Source organism: Larus michahellis, chromosome 14, assembly GCF_964199755.1.
Source record: "Larus michahellis chromosome 14, bLarMic1.1, whole genome shotgun sequence".
In the NCBI taxonomy this organism is placed as follows: Eukaryota; Metazoa; Chordata; class Aves; order Charadriiformes; family Laridae; genus Larus; species Larus michahellis.
Window position 1 is genome coordinate 9,898,920 of NC_133909.1, and position 20,612 is coordinate 9,919,531.

Below are 20,612 nucleotides of genomic sequence, written 5' to 3' on the forward strand. Positions count from 1 at the left end.
ATATTTCTTCGCTTTGTATGAATGTTACCTTCTGTTTCTTTGGCATGAAGATTCATGTCTGGCTGGTTGCATTGATTGGTGCATCATTCAGTGTGTACTGTGCTCTAAGATTCTTCTTTTGTTTAATTATGATTATTTGTATTTTGTATTTTTATCTCAGACAAAGCATGTGCTAGGGCAGCAGCCTTTAAAAGGCCTTGCCATCATTATCTGCAAGTGTGGCAGTAACTCAGTTATTGCACCTTTCCATAATTCTCACCGGTGCAGCAGTGTAAATAAACAGGGAGCAGTGAGACACATGATGGGAGCCAGAAGCAATTTAGCCACAAGAGTTTATCATTAAGATGCAAAACACGCTGGAGCAGGGGAATTGTCTCCTTTGCCATCTCGTGGCTCTCTGACTGCTGCCAGATAGATGGTGCCCTTTTTTTTTTTTTTTTCACTGACAAAATATTTCTTTTTGCAGAGCCTTGCTGCTTCCCCTGATCTCGTTGCTGGATGCAAAGTACATGAAAGAGCTGAGTTGATGCTGTCTGAAAGAGACATGGAGCCTCCCTGTATGCAGGGAGGGTTCAGCAGGACACCAAAGATACCTGCACAGAGACATATGTTGGGCAGGCTCTGGTTTGGTGGCTGTGTTTTGAGAGGCATTTGCAGTGCTTTCCTGATGGTCCCTGTAAAGAGGGATTCCTATTACAGGAAAGAGCAAAATCATTTTGTAAACTCTAGGCAAGAAGTAATGTGTCCGGTTCTGTGGCTCCTCATCCCTTCTAGGTCTGAAAAGCAATGGAGGTGATGAACTCTTGCTTCATGAGATGTGTGGAAAGATACCCTTTGTATGCAAGTTTGGAACAACAGTTTGTGCCAGTATTTCTGGACTCTAGGATGACAGACAGTCCAAAACCAAGAGTGCACTGGACAAAAACACACAGCTGCTGAGACCAGCAAGTATGAAGGTTCAAAACAGGTGCCTATTTGTAATTCTCAATGCTTCACTTTTGTACTGGTCCTGCCTAATGAGGCTTTGACAAACCTGTAAAAAGATTTGTTCTGGACCAATGAAGGTGGAGTATGTTCTGTAGTATAGCGACTCCTGACTGCTGGACCATATCTGAATGATGGTGGCCACTGGAAAGTGATATCCATCTGGAGAAGGTTAAAGTCCTGGTATGAGACAAATTTGATTTAAGCCCCACATCATAATGATGCCTTCCAGCATCTCTCAAATAAGAGGCTAAGTGTTGTTTGCCAAGGTTTAAAAATTTATTGCAAAAGCACTTTTCAGAGTTAAATACCTCCCTGTGGTTTTGGTGATTTATAGATTTTTATGGCTGTTAAGTTCTTCCAGCATGACTTTCATTGTATAATATAGTACAAGTGGTTCCTGCGCCAAGTCCATTGCTTCTGGCTTTGTTCAAGGTCAGGTTCAGCATGGTGCTAAGGGAGCTGTTTCCCCCTCATATCTGCTTCCCTCCACTTGTTAATGCTGCCTGGTGTTATGTGAGCTTTTAATTATGTGATGGCTCTATGGCTGCCTCACTACCTCTATACCCTCCTCACTGCTTCCTCACCTGGGCAGAACTTGGTCATTTAATAACAATGCATCAATCTTTATTTGTGAGAAATGTGAATTCACATCTAGAAAGAACAGCAAGGTTGACCTGTCATCTGGTGCAACATTTCATTGTGACTCAACTTAGATATATGTACTTGAATGGCACAATTCCCCTGTTCTAGATCACCTGTCATCCAAACGGCTCCCAGGACACCACGAAGCATCTCCAGGACCACTTCCACATTTCCCATGTTTGGCAGGCCGTGCAGCTCCTGTCCACCGGAGTTACGCAGGGAACTGTAGAGGATTGTCCAGCTGGTGCGAGACATGGTGCAGTTTGTCCAGGACATTGTGTTTGTCTCTGGTCCCTCCAAGAGTCAGTGTTGGCAGGATGCCCATCTCTGTAATATGGCCTGTGAGGTTATTATTTCTACTTTTACAAAAAATACATGGATCCTGTCCAGACCAGTACGATTAAGAGATATGGCAGCTGCTGGCTATTCAGCAGGTGGGTTTGCAAGGTGGGGTACTGCAGTGGGGGTAGAAGTGCCTCCCTGCTGTTACTGAGACACCAGCTTATTTTTCCTTTGGCGTTTTCCCTTATATATTGACCAAGCTGCAGCTCTGAGGTTCCCCATCTCCTGGAGTCAGAGTCTTCATAAAGAGATTTTAAGAAAATACGTAGAAAACAGACACCCAGTCCAAAATCAGTCCATCAGCCCTTTCTGTGGGAAGCCCTCATACGCCAGGCATATGCATAGACGCTGCAGTTGCTACGCAGGTGTAAAAATGTCCAGCTGTTTATCTCGAGATGGTTACAAACCATGAAACTGTCTACTTCATGGTGAGGAAACCTACTACGCACTGCCCAGTGACGATTCCTTTATTGATCTAGTCCAGTGAAAGGTGTTCTCAGAAGGCTCCTTTTTTTCTTTCAGGCTCTCAGCATCCCACCTCATGTTTCATACATCTACCTTTACTACAGGGCTTCGCTGAGCCTTATCACTGAAGGGTAATTACATCCTTGTTACTGTAACAAGTGTCTTCCGAGCACTTGCAGATAATGCACATCAGAAACTGTGCCCCTGGAAATGCAGGAGGCATAACCTGTGGTTTCTTGTAGCTGGTACATGTCTGGCTATTAGCGGTGGACTGGCTTCTCTGATCTAACACTGCAGTGAAATGCAGTTGGGTGAGGGCTTTGCAGTAAAAATCTATTGGAATTTCTGCATTCTCACCCCTCTTGATTGTAACTCTTACAAGGCGTCTGTATGTTGGAGGAAAATAGATACAAGAACAGTTTTGGCAGGTTGAGAGAAGGCAGCAGCAGAAGCTTTGAGTATTTGAGAGAAATTGTACTGCGAAAAGTCTGGCAAATACACAGTAATCAGTTTTTGCCTACTTAGGGATTTCACAGGGGATCAATAAATTGTCAAGAGTGTTTAAATGGTTAGTCTGAAGCAAAGAAGAGCCTGTGAACTGAAAGGCCAAGAAGGGGTGTAAGTGCCTACTCTGATTTTTAAAGTGAGTCAGCTAGTTTAGGAATAATGTTTTACTGTATGTGTTATACGTGGAATCGGGGTGAGGTATGGTGAAAAGGATAAACCAGGCCACTCTTCTCTTGTATAGAAGCTCCAAGCAGAAGTGCACAGTCTGATTGGCAGTGGGTAGGGGATGTTCTACACCAGAGATAATAATTTGAGCTTCAGTGACCAATTCTTGCCTTATTTCTGGCGGTCCATCTCAGGAGAAGCTCTCCCAATTCACTGTAAACAGTGCCTATTGGGTTTTTACAGGGAAAGGATTAGTTGGTTTTGCTTCCCAAGCGATTCGTTTTCACTGTCTGTGACTCTGTGGTGATGTGTTGTCATAATACCTACAGGGAAGGTATATTAGCTGGAAAAATCAAAATGACTGGGTTTTGGTTTGATTTTAATGTGGGGAGAAATGAATTCACATACTGATACACAAAGCATCAACAGATATAAAAATAAATCAACATATACCACTGAGAGATGATAAATATAAACATCGACAGAAAGTGCAAACTACATTCCTACTAAAAGCTGGTTGAAAAAGGCAGCAGTAGAAATGAGCAAGACCAAAACAGTAACTTCTGAAAAAGGAGGAGGAAACAATTTCACACAGCAGGAACTGACCTGTGGACTTCTGTGCTGTGCATATAGGCATGAACAGTCACAGTCTCACATACAGGGGGACAGAAATGCCTCTCTAATTACTATTATCTTGATTGACAGCTGGACTGGGAACCTGCTTACCTGAGCCAGTGAGACGTGATTTTTCTGCTGATGGAAGTCAACTCTTACCTTTCCTGGCGTAGACCAAAGGGTAGTGTGAGCACAGGGCTAGTGAGTACCAGCTGAATCTCTGGTTCATGAAGTGCTATATTGTTTCTGTTTGTTATTGGTTCTGTTGTGGGGCTCGGTCCCTTGTGTACAAGAGGAAAGTTAGATGGGGTGGTGTCTCTGTTCAGCTAAAAAGCAAGGTGCTGTAGCCAGCTGGTGTCCTCTGTGGGGTGATGCCAGGGACAGCACACCTGGTGCACACAGACCGAGGCGCACAGCTCATTGACAGGGACACATGTGCACACAAATACCCTGATTCCATACGCAGTGCTGCCACAGTCCAGCTCATCTTTCTGATCAGGAGAGTAAAGCTTTTCCATTACCCAAATCTGTTTCAAAATCTGCCATTCCTGCTTAGTCGCTGGGCCCAGCACTCTTTACAGTCCATCTGTTTCTGGATAAGAAGAGAAGGTAAAATCACAGGCCAGCAGAGAAAATTACCTTTGTGTCAGATACTATCTTTTCAATAGTATGTACAGTGAACTGAGATTACTGGGTCCAGTCCCTCACTGAGATTCTTACAATACCAATTCTAATTGATAACAGTTGAATTGAGCACACTTCTAAAACACAAAAGTACAATTCTATTGTAGCTGTGCACCTTTATTTCCTTTCTCTTTGTGTTAGGCTTTGGATCTTGCTTCCATTCAGCCTTCTAACCATTAAGAAGTACTAATATTGACCAGATTGTAATGGCTAATAAGGGTGCAGAGTACAGGAAAAACTGTAACATGAAGCACCTTTGTACAGCTTCTAAGGCTGGAAAGAGCATGCATTTTCTATGCACACAGGCTTTGTATTTCATATATCCCTTTCTACACAAAAATGCTGGCTAACTAACATTCCTTGTAATGCCTTTCCCAGTGTAGATCAAAGAGCAATGTAGGTTTCTACGTGTGGTTTTATACAGTGAAAATTTCCTCCTTTGCAGTTTGAATGTTGTATTTCTGTATGGGGGAATTGCTCATGACATGGGAACCTTGGGAGGTATGAGGTGGCTTCTGGGCTATTATATTGCCTGGAGCTGGCAGTTGCAACAAGGCACGGGGGAATTAGAAAAGATTTACTTTGCTGGCTGTATGAGTGCTGTGGTCAGGAATCTCTGCCTGTGCGAGCTGATGCAGCAAGGACTCCCTCCTTCCCTCAGCCCCTGGTAGCTTTGCTTTTGGTGGGGTTCATTGCCGTCCTCTCTCAGCATTTGCAGTCCTGACTTGTGCTCTGCCACTGCTGTCACGGCCTGCTTATGTGTGCTTCCCTTGTCTTGACGTCAGCGGAGTCAGCTGCTGTTCGAACCTGTCAGCCTCATTTCAGACTCGGTAATTATCCCACCACAGCGAGTAGTACTTACACACACTTCCTCCTCTGTTTCTTTGGGGAAGGACTTTATCTCCCAGCCACACTTTTCAGAAAGGTTAAGCATCTTTCTCTTCAACTAAATGGAAGATTGTTCCTGTAATCATACCTTTCTGCCTGATGTTTGTCATCTTAACTAACGTGTGTCTCCCTGTGCTGGAATCATCCAATATTCCTTTCTCCCAGGATTTGTGTCAAAGCATTAATTTGCCGTGAAATTTCTTTCATTCAATTTAATTTCAGGACTGCTTCTCAGGCGTTTGCATCTGAGATCAGATCTCAAGACCTGCATTTCCACTGTACATTTCTAGCGTGCCAAAAGCCAGCCACATTCCTTTTTAACAACTGGGTTCAAAACCGATTTCAGGAGACCAGGCTGAGAGAGCTGAGAATGCCCAAATTGTGCTGCCCTGGGCAAGTCTCTGGCTGTCTCTCAGACCAACATCTAAATTGTTTTTGAAAGCAGATGTTGTGTGTGAAACACAGTGCTGTGTTCTGGTTGCATGTTATTTGGTTAGTTTTATGCATCGAGGAGAGAAATTAACAATGAAAGTACACAGTCAGGAGAAGTGACTGTAAGTGTAATACTTGCTTTGTGTCTTTGAGGCTAGAAATCCTGTAAGGATTTTCCTCCTTGCTCTTTAAAGGCAAAACCTGTAAGGAAGTTGCTGATAGAACTGTGTGATACCATATCTCAGGAGTCTGCCATTGCACTTTTAGCTATGTTTTTGACCTGTGACTCAAGAGATGAACAAATGGAGTGCCATCATATGGCTCACAGAAAAGCATCTTTTTCTGATTTTGCATAAACTGTGCTGTCTAGAGTTGCTGCCTGGATTTTGGCACAAGCCTGGAGCACACTTGTAGCAGTGGCACTAGCTTTAGGCTCTGGTTTGGTGTATTTTCTCTGCAGCTTCTGTTTGGCTTTGGGCACTGTGTTTTCAGCGGTGTAGGGGATGTCTGAGCTGCGTGCTGTGACCTACCTACCACTCATAGTTCAGACTTGCTCTGTTCTCCCCAACCTCTCCAGCTTCTTCCTGCTGATCTTTGGTATTTTGTTTGTTCTTTGCATATGATAATACCTCAATTAAAATGTGACTGCATGTGTCAGCAAGGAAGGTACTGAGAAAGTGTTGGCTGATGAGCTGGCACTGTGTGCCCCACCTCTCTCCCCAGTTTTACTTCTAAAAATGATAATTATTCCTGGAGTAGATCCCATTTGGCTGATGTCTCACAACTGGAAGCCATGAAAACCATTATTCTGTGTAAGTTCCCTTTATGTACTGACGAGGATGATCACACACACCACAAGCTGCAAAGAGGAAGAATATTTTCTCTGAAAATGAATCCATGCTGCATCACTTGTAGAACAGCCTAATGTTAACCAAACATTTTCCTCCTTGCTCTTTAAAGGCAAAGCATGCTGCACCCACATGACCAATTGCCTAATGCATCCCTTGAGATCTAACTATTTTATGCTATATTTGACTTATGCTAATGAACGAGACGATAATGGGCTGTGCTTCATTTCAGCTTGTGACAGGTTTTGCTAACAGCCTTGTTTTCCAGGAAGCCTTGGTTTCAGTTCTGGTAGAAGTAGAGGAGAAGGTGTTAATGCAGCCCTGCTTATTTTAGTGAGTGAGTCAGTGGTTTTAGGAAAACAGTTCAACATGTTAACCCGTTGTTTCCAGAGCAACACAAAAAAAAAAAAATCACTGTAGAGTGAACAGATGGCTCTGGCCTATTTTTAGCCTTGCTCTCTGTTCCCATGGTATTCCAGACTGTGTGGGATTCCCCATAGACTGTTGTAAGATTGGTGGGCCCAGCCAAATGTCTTGTTTTGCAACACAGCATCAGAGGGAAGGAGGAAAATGGAATCCTGTTCAAATCAGCTCTTTTTAAGTAACTTTAAATGAGAAGTTGTTACATAGGGGATGGTGGGTGGTGGGGGAGTCTGTAGAGAGATGTTGGTCTATATGATTGTGGTGCTTGCTCATTGTCAGCTGCTACATTACATTAGGAGGAACAAAATAAATAAGAAATACTTTTCTAGTGGTATTGTCTGTATAAGCAATCAATGCATCCAAAGGTGTAGATTGCAGAGGAAAAACTCACCAGGATTTTGGTCATCTCTGGATTCCAGACAGGATGGGAGAAAGTAGTTTCTGTATCTGTGAACAGTCTATTTGGGATGTGTACTCCAAGGAAGTTCTGAAAACTTCTTAATTCCAGGTAATGATCCTCTCTAGGGTGTGGTCAGATTCAGAGCTATTCACATGCACCCTGTTCCAAGGTTTATTGGTGAATCTCTGTGATCATAAAATGTTTTGTTTGTAAGTAGAGGTGTTAGCCAGTGAACTATATGGTATAAGAGAAGGGATTCCTTAGGTGTAATAACTTTTGTGTCTCAGCTACGGTTAGAAATCCCAACTGTAAGGATGTTAACTACTAAATCCGGGTATGTGGTATGGCAAGAATTATATTTGTTGTTGTCCCAAATTAGGTTTGTGTCATCATGGGTATTAAAGACTGCAAGTGATTTCTCAATAGAGAACAGAAGTCATAGCATCAGTTTTCCTTCGCTGCCTGGATTTCTGTTACATACACACATTCACTGAGGTTCGTCAAGTATTATGTTCTCTTAATAGTTTATTTGCATATTAGAATGTTTTAAACAAATCCATCCCTAGTGTGTTCTCTCTGTGCAGTACTGTATGGCTCAGTCTTTTACTGTCAGAAGATAATAAAATGCTATTTGACAGAATAAGAAAACAAGATGATGATAAGGGTCTGCCCAGTGGGGCAAGTTTAATTGCAACACAGTAGAGTTTAGAAATACCTGTGTGTTGTATTGGGCCAAATCATTAGCATGTCTGGTGTTCCATGTAGAGTCAAGCAGATGCATTAAGACACCCGTCCATAGTGTTGAGAAATTAGAAGGCAGACTATAGTGGGCAAGTGAGACAGGGTAAAAAAAAATGAACAGCCTGCAGCATGGACCATCTTGGTGCAATTTCATTGCTGTCTGCATTGTTAACTGCCCTTCTCTCCTGTTTGTCACTTCTGAATATTGCTCCACAGCTTCTCCACCAGGAGCGGGCAGGTGCAGCTCAGCAGATGTAGAGCGCTTGCTTTCCTTGCATTTTGGAAGGATAGCTGCTGACCCGCGTGCGTGCTGTAGATCTGCAGTGCTCTGCCATTCCTGTTTCGGTAGTTCAACTGCATTCCCCATCTGTCGCCCACCTGAGTAGAGGTAATGCTTACGCAGGGCGTTAATAACACATGACCTTAGAAGCTTCCCTTTTTCCTTTGAATGTGCTCAACCACCTGCAATGCCTCTGAAACCGCCTCTTTCATTCTGTGGCTTTAAAATTCACTGATACATTTGGCACACTCAGCACAAAATGCCACATCATGAATGTTTTCTCCATCTGGGTAATATCTGGTGGATATTTTTCTTCCATTGGACCAAAGCCTCATGGACCCAGATCATATTTGAAAGAAGATTCAATTCCATGTGTTGACCCAGGAAAGCCAGTGAGTGGACTCCCTTGAATTTGATCAGATTTTTTTGCATTGGAGCTGTTAGTAGGTTATGGATTCGACAGACTTAGGAATTTGCTCCATGTGAAGGCCAAGACTATTTGACAAATTTGCACATGTCATTTAGGATACAGTCCCAAAATCTGCCTTCCAGCTGGTAGATCAGGTGTCCCCGATTAAAGCAGAAACTGAAACAATCATTTCCGTTTATAGAAAACTTACAGACAAGCCAACTTTCAGGCTTGATGCCCACTAATAAAGTACCAAGGGACAATGACTGATGCTTGAAATCCAAATTCAAAGCAAAATCAAAGTAATTGTTTCCAGCAACGATGTATGTTCCTGCATGTTTTGGGATCAGACAGCAGCTGATGGAAATTCATGATGCTGTTTGCAGTGGTATGAGTTACTTATGATACACAGTCTGCCAGAACGGAATGGAGAGGGCAGGCTGTTTGTTTGACTCGTGATTTCAAAATGCTGACCTTCTACACCTTACAGGTGTGACTAGGAACATAGTGCTTCGTGTGCTTTAAGGTCAGGTTCAGGGAGAGCATCAGGTCATCTAGTGTGATGTCCTGAAATGGTGGCAGCACAGCATTTAACCCACTTACTCTAGGCAAGGTAAATCTTCCAGGTATATCTCATTGTCTTCTCAAAAGGCCTCAGATGAGGGAGTCCGATTCTTTTTCATAGTTCCAGACCAGTTCTGTTTTATAGTTCTCATGGGTAAACAACCATGCTGATAAAAAATGGTGTCTTGTTTTTATTCCGAGTTTGTTCAGTTTTAATTTGCTGCTAATGGTTCTTTATATCTTTCTTCTGCTAGAGAGCCCTTTAAAACCTGCAGTTTCCTGCTTGCAGAAGTCTTTATACCTAGTAACAAATTGCCAGTTGGTCTCTGTTTTGCCAAATTAAACTGAGAAAGCTCTTAAGTTTTGTTGCATAAGGCATTTCCACAGTACTTGAATGTTAAGTCAGTTCTCTGCAACCAGTCTGGGTTTTCAGCATCTCTTATGAAAGTGGGTACCATAACTGTGTTAATATTGGTTTCTCCAATGCAACATAGAATAATTTCCCTTATTTTGATCCCCTTCCAGAATTGCCAGAATATCACAGAGAAGCCTCGTTGCTTTCCCCCGCATCTATAAATCCCAGTTCATCAAAAGACAGTCCTCCTCTCTGTAGATGCGTTACTCCTTTTCCTTCTCTTTTGTATTCTTTTCTGTTTTGTGACCTTGCCTGGCAGCACTTAAAACTTACTCTGTCTGCATGGGCTTCACTTATGAAGCTATCCAGAGCAGCGTGAGACTGTCTGCATTGTTGTTATTTATCAGCCTGTCATCTGCACAGGGATGCTAAAAAGACCTGAATCTGGGGGCTGGCTAAAGAGCCGGGGTGGGTCTCAGCACACGTGGTGGCCACATTCCCTGGCTCAGCTGGCACAAGTCCTGCCTCTGCATTTCAGACTGTGAAGGTGTAAACTTACGCCCCTTCCCCATACGTGAAAAAGAGCAGTCCGTTAAAATCAGGGTGAACGCAGTTCTGATACTCCCTGTATAGATCACGTGGGAACCTCTCTAATTCCACCCTGCAGCATTTACATATTTAATCTCCTTTTGCTGTTTTTTGAGGTTTCTCGCATATGTTCCTGTTTCAGAAGATCCTGACCAAATGTTGCTGCTGCAGCACAGCCTGACCTTTCCTGCAAGTGCTTGTCTTGCCATTCTCACAGCTCCCAGGTGTTCCCTGCTTGCACTTCAGTGTGAGACGTGCTCACAGGCTCCTGCAGTATGAAGGCAAACTGCTGAGACGAGTTGTTTATTTTGAATGGCATCTTCTGGCTGTGACTTGGATCCTGCTGTAAGATTTCAGTGGATGGAGCCAGTGTGGGGTCCTTCAGAACTCAATTACATCTAAATCTAACAACTTTTCTCTGTGTTAACAAAATCTCTTCTGTGCTGGTAAGTTTTTGAAGAAAATTAAGTGAGGTCAGTTGAGGTCTGAGTTTCTTCTTGCCTGGAAATGGAAGCAGGATTCAGTTCCAGTCAGAAAATCTTTTCTGGAAAAAAACGCTAGCTGTTTTGGCAGCATCAGTACGAGGGCTGGCCAGGAGTCCTGAGAGAGTTCCTTGGCTGGGAGGTGTCTCTGTATTGAACTCACTTGCAAGAGAAGATCAGGTTCAATAAATCTCTTCTGAAGTTTGTCAGTGACCTGCCCTCTCCTCTTCCTCCACTCCATCTGCTACAAAAATCCTTTCCCTTCTTCTCTTAACAGTCATTCAGATGCCTGAATGCGTGTGGTCATACTCCAAGGTACTGTGAGTCCTGGGACAGCAGGCACGCTCAGCGATGCTGGGAAGGGAATTAACCTGAGCCAAGGCTAACAAACGTTCCCCATGCCTCTAGTTAGAACAGCAGATTGCAGTGACTCCATTCCCCCGCACACCTTGGTATGTGCCTGTGACTGGCTCCTTGCTCTGTTTTGAGTTGTGTCTGAGTTAGTCACAGGTTTTGCATCCTTGGCAGGATGGCGGGTGCTTCAATTTAGATGTCAATTTTGTCCCAGCAGTATGGCTACAGAGGACTCTTTACAAGGCACTCTGGATGCCCTTTCTGCAGAGAAGGCTGGGTCTGTCCCCATATCTGATGCTCTCGTGTGGATGTAGGAGATAGGTGGGGACCTTTCATACCTTCACTGGAGCAGAGCTGGGAGATGGAAAGTTCTCTTCTGCAGTAAATTCAAAGCTGTCCCTGCTTTTAGGGGTGCCTCTAGCTAAAATAGTGAGAAACTTTGGGCTGAAGAAACTGAGGAAACGCATTTCCTAGTTGCTGAATTGGGTGACTTTGCCAAAACTCAAATCTCTTCCTCAGACCCAAACGCTAGCAAAATCAAAAAAGTTATAATACTTCATCAAGCTCACTGCCTCTGCCTGCTTCACTTCTCTTGTAAGAGTTAAAACAAAATGTCTAGATGGAGTTCAAAGAAAAATGCCCTCATTCCCTTGTAATTTTTAGGACACTTAATTCAGTACAAACACCAGGTCTTCTGAAAACTTTAGACTTCAGGGTTGTGTGGCAGGGGAATCATCTGAAACCCCTGTTGAAGGAAATGAGCAAAGGACAGCACGCTGACACTATCTGTGGGCACAAAAATAGCCAGTGAGTACTGGATTTAAAACCCTTGCAGGTAAATTTTTGAGCAGCCCCTGGGCTGACTGTGGGTTTCTGCCTTGGCTTCACTGACACCAGGATTTCACCTCTACTCTTCTGCGTCTGGACTAAGGCGTGTTGCCAGTTCTGGCATCCAGCAGACGGTTGTGCAGCAGCCCAGGTCTCTAAGTGCCTTTTGATTTGGTGACTGCTCTATCTTCTTTTCTGCGTAGGCTTTAGTATGGCAGGGTCTCTCTTCTGAGACTCTGATCGCTGTGTTTCAGTCTCTGTATAGAGCTGGGTTGTAAATAGTTTACTCATAGCCTTGGAGCTGAGAATCCAGCCCTTCCTGGGTCCTGACCTAAGCCAGCCTGTTTACCTACAAAGTGTGTGCCACAAAGTCTCAGCCCTTCACTTCTGTGTTGCATCCAGAACTTATATTTTGAACCAGAGGCTTTCTGGTGGGAGAATATTCTGCCTCACTTTATTGTCCGCTGCTTTGTACTGCTAATTCCTGCTTATTAATATTCATCTCTGCCTTGGTCAGTTTTGATTTCAAAATTGTTTCTTCACACTGATCCTTGTTCCTTTATTTTCATTGTAGAGACTCTTTAAAGTGTTCCTAGCCTACTCTTATGTGTCAGAAAGCATCGGGGGGGCAAACATCTCTGCAGCGCAGACGGTATAGCTGTGAAACCCAACAGAGAGGAGGGAAATGCTTTGGCTGAAGTGACCTGTTATTACAATGGAGAAATATGTTTGCATTGAAAGGATAATCACCCATTCATCCAGGCAAGTTAAACAACAGAGACAGAGGGTTTGGTTTTCTCCAATTGTTTCCCAAAGCAAAAATGATTTATGTCTTCTCTCTGAGACTATTGGATGTCTACTGAAGGGTTCATTAGAGAGACCTTTGCAGCTGCCAAAAGAAACAGCTAGATTATTGAGCCTGCAGCTAATTTTTTCTGTCCTTGTCCTCTCCCAACAATGAAGACCTAGTTTGCAACCCAGACCTTGTTTCCCCACATGGTGGGGAACTGCTTTGTGCAGCAATGCAGAGAAGGGTGTCTGTCCCTAGCCCAAAACACTGTCTCTAGCTCATCGCGATGGTTTACAATGTTAAGCTCTGGAGCATATGGATGTTCCGTGTGCTGTCTGTAGGTATCACAACAGTCACTTGGTCATTTCAGCACTGAATTATGGCAGCAGTTGGTTTTGCAGTCCTGTGTCCCTTGCAATGGGACCAGCAGAGGAGGCAGAGCCCAGCACTGCCTAGAGGTGCAGGGGGCTCAGGATTCTGACTGTGCCCAGGGCTGGCAAAGCCTGTGTATTCCACGTATGCAAAAACGGGCTGCACTGCCCATTCCGTTATCGAGGGTGACAGGCTGCTGCTTCCTTGTTTGCTAGCAGACTACCCTAGCTGTAAGCCCAGGGGGCTGTTAACTCCAAAAAATACTTCGATGTCACACAGCCCAGCGGTTAGGCTGACAAGCCCTTAACGTTTCCTGAGGCAATAAATAAGCGTTACAACTTCTGATTAATTGCTGGGAGCCAACCCTTTCTGAGAAGGAGGAGAATAGGACATTATTTTTCTACAAAGCGAAGCAGAAGGATGGTTGATGCAGTACAGACAGCAGAGAAGATTTAGGGGTAGCTGTGATGGCATAGTTTATTTGGCCACAGCTTCAAATTGAGCTTAATTTTAAGTACTGCCTTCAGTCTGGCATTAACTAGGAAGAGCTTCTTGCCTTATCCCAGAAAACTAGTGGTAAAAATGCATGATTGTGCACTACAGGCTTGAAACTCTGTGCAAATATGCAGGGATTTATGTACAATAGGTGTGTGTGTATTAATGCACAAACGCTATGCGAGTATCCACCTAAATGTAGTCCCAGTTGATCAAAATCCTTGTAGTCCCTGACCTGTGCTGGGAGCTGTGTTGATCAGCGCTGGCTTAAGATGTGAGCACTAGCGGCATAAATTTCATCAGGCTGTTCTCCAAGTTCTTCATTGCCTTCTGCACTGATGTCAGTTATCTGCATTATAAAATCTAATTGAAACCCTGCAAAATTAGATTTAGGGGAAACTGGACACTGAAGCACTTCACTCAGGTGATAATTTCATTTACTGTTAAGTCATTGCTTAGACCTAAATATGAACGTATTCTGTGTTCCTCCGTAATACACACATCCAGGGATATAAGATCTTATTTAATTTGATTAAAAAATGTGATTTTATATGACTGAGCAACGGGTAGACTAAAATCATTGGATCAACTTTGAGAAGTAAACCTTATGTGCCAGATTGACTGGGAACACCCGGTGACACTACTGTGTTATAGCATAGTATTAAATAGTGTAGAGGCTTCCCAGCTGGCTGCAGGAATCTGCACAATAAAACCTAAAACATAATTTGTTGCCCCTTAGCAAGAGAGCTACAGGAAATAGGATTCTCTAAAGCAACCCTGCAAGCATCTGAAAAAGTATTTACTTACGTTACAATGATGGGAGCTTGCCATTTGTCAAAGAGAGTTATGGGCTGATCTTGTAACCTAGAAGACTGGTATGTGATTAGATTTTGTTGCTGTATCCATGAGGGGGGACAGATGCTCGGCTAGTGGCCACACCAAGGTCTTCATCAAAGCCTCTGGAGCCAGGCTGAGTTACACCAGCTGACACATCTGCCACATATTTAAGCTACTACAGTGGTCAGGAAGATTTTCAGCTCTAAAATCTTGCTGCTCCCAGCCTCAGTAGCCTGTTTGATTATATTGCTTTGAATGCACCCAAGAACAGTTTGAAGAAAGGAATTTCTGACACCGCTTCATCTTTCTAGAACATCTGTGTTGTTCGTGAAGGTGAGCAGGGATCACACTGACCCAGCTTTCCCATATCAAGTGCGTCTCTACTTAATTGGTTTCAGTAAGGATTTGCAGCTAGTCTTGTATACATTAAATGCATGCTACAGTTTCTTGCTATGTTTTGGAAACGGGAACATGTCTTCTGCTATAAATTAGTGGGGCTACAGTAATCGCTTGCGATACTAGATGTAGGAATTTGATCATGAGTCGCACTATAGCTGACAGCTGGGCTCTGCTTGCCTGGCTGGCAGGACTTGAGTTGTTGAAGACTTCTGCAATAAGAAAGTTTTAAGAAGATTTCTAACTTGTCATGGGTTCTGAACTCATTGTACAGCTCCTATTTGTTCTGCCTACATGAACTGATTTATTTATTTATTTATTTTTGCCTCAGAAACGGAGAGAGGAAGGGATTCAATGTAAGGATCAAATTGTTCCTTTCTCATTCAACATAGAATTTTGCATATGAGTAAAAATCTTGTCATTTTCTCATCCAGATTTGCTTGTTCTAAATGAGGTCTTTGGCTGATCATGGCATTTATTGGCACAGAGGGAAGTTATATGTACTGAGAGAATCTAAAGGAAGAAGTGTCATGCACACATATTAGTGCATTATCTGCAGGGCTTTAAGAAACTGCAAGGGTTTTGCTAGCATGTGGAAAAAAAAAAAAAAAAAAAGACAAAGACAAGACCAGAAAATTGAGAAACTGGGTCATCTGGATTCATTTGCTGCATTTCTTTCCAGCTGGGCTTTTGTTGCTGCTCAGACTGACATATCTGAGCTCACATTGTAGTCACCAGGATTGTGCAGCATCCTACGTGCCTGCTGTCCTTCCCTCCTACGCTCATCTTGTTTATTCTCCAGGGTGTCTGGAGGGCCCAGATCAAGGTCAGAGTGGTGCTGCAGCTGACTGTGAGCTTGCTTACGAGCAGCAAGAGGCTGCCTCTGCCTCAGTGAGGGTACCTGCTAGGTACAAAAGGCACAGGGACATGGGGGGACTTATAGAATGTCATGCAGCATATTTATCACAGAGAGGAGAACATCCAGCTGTGGTCTCCCAGTGCTGTGCCCACCTCCCTGCAGTGTTCTGCCTCTCTCCTTATTTTTCACACAACAGTCTCTCCAGTCTAGACTGCTTTTCTCCCTCTTCCCAAAAACCCTCCTGAAAAATCTGCCAGAACTTCTTTGGGGCAAATGCCAATTTGGTGGCTGTGTTTAAATTTGGTGTAGTGATCAGAAAGGCTAAACTGTGAAGCTGAGATTATAAGCAAGAAGTACACTTCTTCTTTGCATAGTGTACTGAACAGAACCATTCTCTCTCTTATCACATGAATCTTTTTGTGTTGTTAACATACTTCTGTTTTCCTATACAAAATTTGTATTCTCTGCTGTGGTAAGGAAGTTTTGTTTGATCCTAAGTGCCCGATGAGTTTTCTCTCCTATAATCTGGATTCTTCAGGGAATGAGGCTACTATAGGTTGTGTGCATCTTTGTCTGTCCTTTCCCCAGTAACTTTTGACAAGAGGTATGGAGATCACTAAGGTTTTACTTTCCTATGAGTTGCGAACACAGCAAGGGCTCCTAGGGAAGCAGATTCTGTTAGCACCCTGCGCTAAGATGAGAGGCTAGGTCACAGGTTCACCCCCTAATGTGTCCTAGCTGTGGAAGCTTCTCAGCCTGGAGAAGAGAAGGCTCCAGGGAGACCTTATAGCAGCCTTTCAGTACCTGAAGGGGGCCTATAAGAAAGCTGGGGAGGGACCGTTAGCAAGGGCATGTAGCGATAGGACGAGGGGTGGTGGCTTTAAACTAGAGCAGGGTGGGTTTAGATTAGACATTAGGAAGAAGTTCCTTACAATGAGGGTAGTGAAACACTGGAACAGGTTGCCCAGAGAGGTGGTGGAGGCCCCCTGCCTGGAGACATTCAAGGCCAGGCTTGATGGGGCTCTGAGCAATCTGATCTACTTGAAGATGTCCCTGCTGACTGCAGGGGGGTCGGACTAGATGCCCTTATAAAGGTCCCTTCCAACCCAACACATTCTATGATTCTATTCTATGATTCTAAGTTTTGGTCAGAGCACCTGCCTTACTCAGCACCAGATAATCCAACTCTAAGACATGATTTATCCTTGCAGAATGATTTGTTGGCTGATTCAAGTGAATATTACAGGTATTCTTCCACTTGAGGTCTTTTCTGGAGAAGATACAGACCAACTGAGCGACAGATGATACACCAAGCTCAGCACATATTTTATGATCTTTTCTTTTAGGTGGAAAAACTGGCAAAGTACTTGGACCCAAATGATCTGGGAAGAATCAATTTTAAGGACTTCTGTCATGGAGTTTTCGCTATCAAAGGTATGTGCATATTTCTTAAAAATAATCTTCAGTTCCACTAATGCTTCTCTGGTTGCAGAAAATGTAATGGTCAAAGACATCCTCCCTTTTGACTGTGGTTATTTATAGTGACAGTAGGGCAACTCTGGGAACAGAGCCAGTATATTTTTCCTGTACGGGAATCTCACGTATCAATGGTGAGCGATGCTAGAGTTCCTACATCCACAGGTGCTTGTGTATTGGTTTACTGTTAATTTTTCAGAACAAATGTGAAGTGGTTTGAAGACAAATGTAGCAGAAGAAAGAGTACCTTTGTGGTTAGCAAGCAGTGCCAAAGTCTGATACTTCTAGGTTCTTATCTGGTTCTGCTGTTGATTTACCTAAGGAAGTTAAAGAGCCGTTGGGCTTTAGTTTCTCTACTAGGAAATTTAAGACTATTATACTCTTCTTGAGGTATCTGCAAGGTACAATTAATTCATGTTTTCAAACTACTTGGGGACACATATTGGAATGAAAAGGGTTAATTACAGGTTGGCCATGCAAGCCCTGGAGACAGAGACCAGGTAAATCATCTCCTTTGCAAGGAAACAGAGTCCTTGACAGAAGACATAGGTGGTGTTATGCTTTATAGCTTAGCCAAAGGGCAACAAAGCAAACAGTGAAGAGAGACTTCAGTTGTTTTGCTGCTGATTATTTTTCTAGCTTGCCATAGCAAAATAATCCAGCCTGTTCTTTTCCAGACACATAGTATGTCCTTAGTAAAGTGCCAGAGTGCTGTCACAGCCCAGAGGCTTTACTTCAGGGACAGGGTGAATGTCACGGCGATCGTAGTGTGATTCCAGAAGAAGCCTCTGGAGATTCTGCTACAAGGAGATTATTACGAAGCCATAATGATACAAGAATGTAACACCACAGCAATTTTAATTAAAGTTTACAGCAGCCGAGGACAGTGTATAATTATGTAAAATTACAGTGAGAAGCTGCTCTCAGTCCATGTTCATGGAGACACCTTCCAAGGTGACACTGATGTGTTTGAAGAGAAGACAACAGAAAACCCAGAAGGAAAGTTAATACATCAGCGTGTAGACACTAAAGTCTATACTGAAGGTTCTCCTTGTCCAGGAAATGCTGTAGCAAACTGGTTTTTGGGTTAAATAAGACACAAGATCTGTAAATAATCTGACAGTCCTCTATAATTCATCTTCTAAAGATGTGCACAAATGCACAAAGTATGATCAGGAAGGGATAGACTGACCCAGAAGATCATCTTGTCTGTAATAACTGTGCCCTTGTTCACAGTGGGCAGTACCCTCAGTGAAGGAGTGGGCAGCTACATTTCCTTTACTGTGAGGGACAGGGTCTGCATATTGACAGTTACCAGAGAGCGATGATGCCTTGGGAGTTTTCATCCTTGCTCACCTTGTGGGAACTGATTCACGTATTCATATCCTAAGGTCTAGTCCTAAAAAGACATGACTGAATCAAAATCTCCGGAATACCTTGTACTCCAACTTTATGTATAGCTTAAAGCCCCTAGTGGAACATCTTATAGGTATGGTCCAAATCATATAGTCGATGGATATTAGTATGCATATGTGAACAGATACAGAGAAATCATCCATTTCTGCAGCATCACCTAGAGCTCTTTTAGCACATCATTAGCATTGTCAACAGTTACACAGTGTCAGTGCCAAGTGATTGCAGGAGCAGTTTCATCTATTTCTGGTAAGACCTTATTATGCGTTCTTTCACAGCATCTCTTCAGAAAACCTGGTTCTGTTGCTCACCTCACAGCATGGAAGTTTTATTGGTCTTTAGTTACCAGCCATACTTTTCTTAAAAATGAAATTGATCATATTAAAGTTCAGAAAGAGTGTATCTACCTTTCAGAATGGAAAGCCTCCACCATACTGTTACGTCTCCCTTTTCAGTGCAGCCACATCCTGAGGGTAGGGGCAGGCTTGTTATCAAACAAAAGCAATTTGTCTTGGCAGCAACAGATTTTAAATATGATTCTTTGACATCTCAGCCTATTGCAATTGCTTGGGGCAATCAGATTAATAGAGCAAAATGAGATCCTACTATAAATCCAGTGGGTTTTTTTCAGTAATGGAGTATGAAACTGTGTTATTCTTAGCACTGGAAGCCAAATGTTTAAATTCAAGCTTTACTATCCTAATGCCTTGCTGTATTTCTTATTTATGAGACTTCAAATTAATTTGTCTCATAGATGCTTGCCTTTTATAGTATGCTGAAGACATTTTTTGTTGCACAGAGGTGATATAGTGGTTTTATGGTACTTGCCTTGTTCAGTGCCTTGAATTTGTTTAAAGCATCTAGAACAACAGATTCAAATCTCAGTAGTAAAGAATTGACCTCTAATGACATTGATATGAGCGTTTAAGATCTAGGCATGGATCTTAGCGAAAAGCTAAATGTTGGAACCTGAAAAAATCCCAAACATCGGAGTGTTCAGTGTCTGCTCTGTAATTGGTTGTAAGCAGCTCTCACTGCAAGGAGAAACCCCAAACCCTGGATCTAAAATCTGCAGCTTAGCCTCTCTCCTCCATAAACCAGGGCATTGTTCACTCTTGCATGGTACAAATGAAGTGTTGTGTTCCTTAACAAGTGGACATCAAGTCTTGCCTCCTCCTTAGTGCTTCTGAGCTTGATAAACTTCATAACTGTCGTGGTTTTGGCCAGATTAGCCGATCAGAACGACAGATGGCCCTTCCCCCCCTCTCTCCTCAGAGAGGAGAGGAAGAGATAAAGAGATTTATGAGTTTAGAAAAAGAACTAAACTACTTTAATGAAAATAATAATAAATAAGAAAATAGTAAATAATAATAGAATAATAAAAATTAAAGAGAACAAAAAAAGTATACAATATATACAAAACCGTATCCAGCTCCCAGGATGACGATCGCGTCACCAGCAGACACAGAGAAAGTCCCAGACTGGAGTCAGTGACGGACAGGAGCTGAATTCCAGAACTAGAGTCAGGAGTGCTCGGATAAAGATCAAAGGCAGACGGACAGACAGGGCACTCCTCAGACGTCGTCCACTGAATTAAAAAAGAGCCAGAGCCCCCTTGCCCCTTTGATCCCTCAGCTTTTTATACTGAGTGTGATGCATATGGGATGGAATACCCTGTTGGTCAGTTTTGGGTCACCTGTCCCATCTGCTCCTCCCTGTGGGTGGGACCCCTCTACGCTTCTCTGCTTCCGACCCTCTAACTGGGCAAAATGGCGAAGTGAGCTGACCTTGGTCGTTATAGCAATAAGTCTAAACAAGAGCCTTTGTGCGTACTGTTCCTTGGTATAATCAGGTCTTATCACTCTGAAAGTGAACAGTGTTCACAATAGAAGAGGCCCGGCTAAAAAGTAAAATTACAAATCAGAAAATTGGTTCTGTTTTACCTCAAACCAAGACAATAATTTATGAGTCGTGT

The 20,612-nt window shown here is 43.1% G+C and overlaps 1 protein-coding gene across 2 annotated transcripts in view; it reads left to right on the forward strand.

The window, feature by feature from the left end:
- The window catches only part of RAB11FIP4 (RAB11 family interacting protein 4), a 126,116-nt gene that overhangs the window by 26,341 nt on the left and 79,163 nt on the right, over positions 1–20,612 (forward strand). For both annotated transcript variants that reach the window (XM_074607425.1, XM_074607426.1), the window contains exon 2: positions 17,095–17,182. In XM_074607425.1, the coding sequence (XP_074463526.1) occupies positions 17,095–17,182 (88 nt within the window). The remainder of the gene's footprint in view (positions 1–17,094; positions 17,183–20,612) is intronic.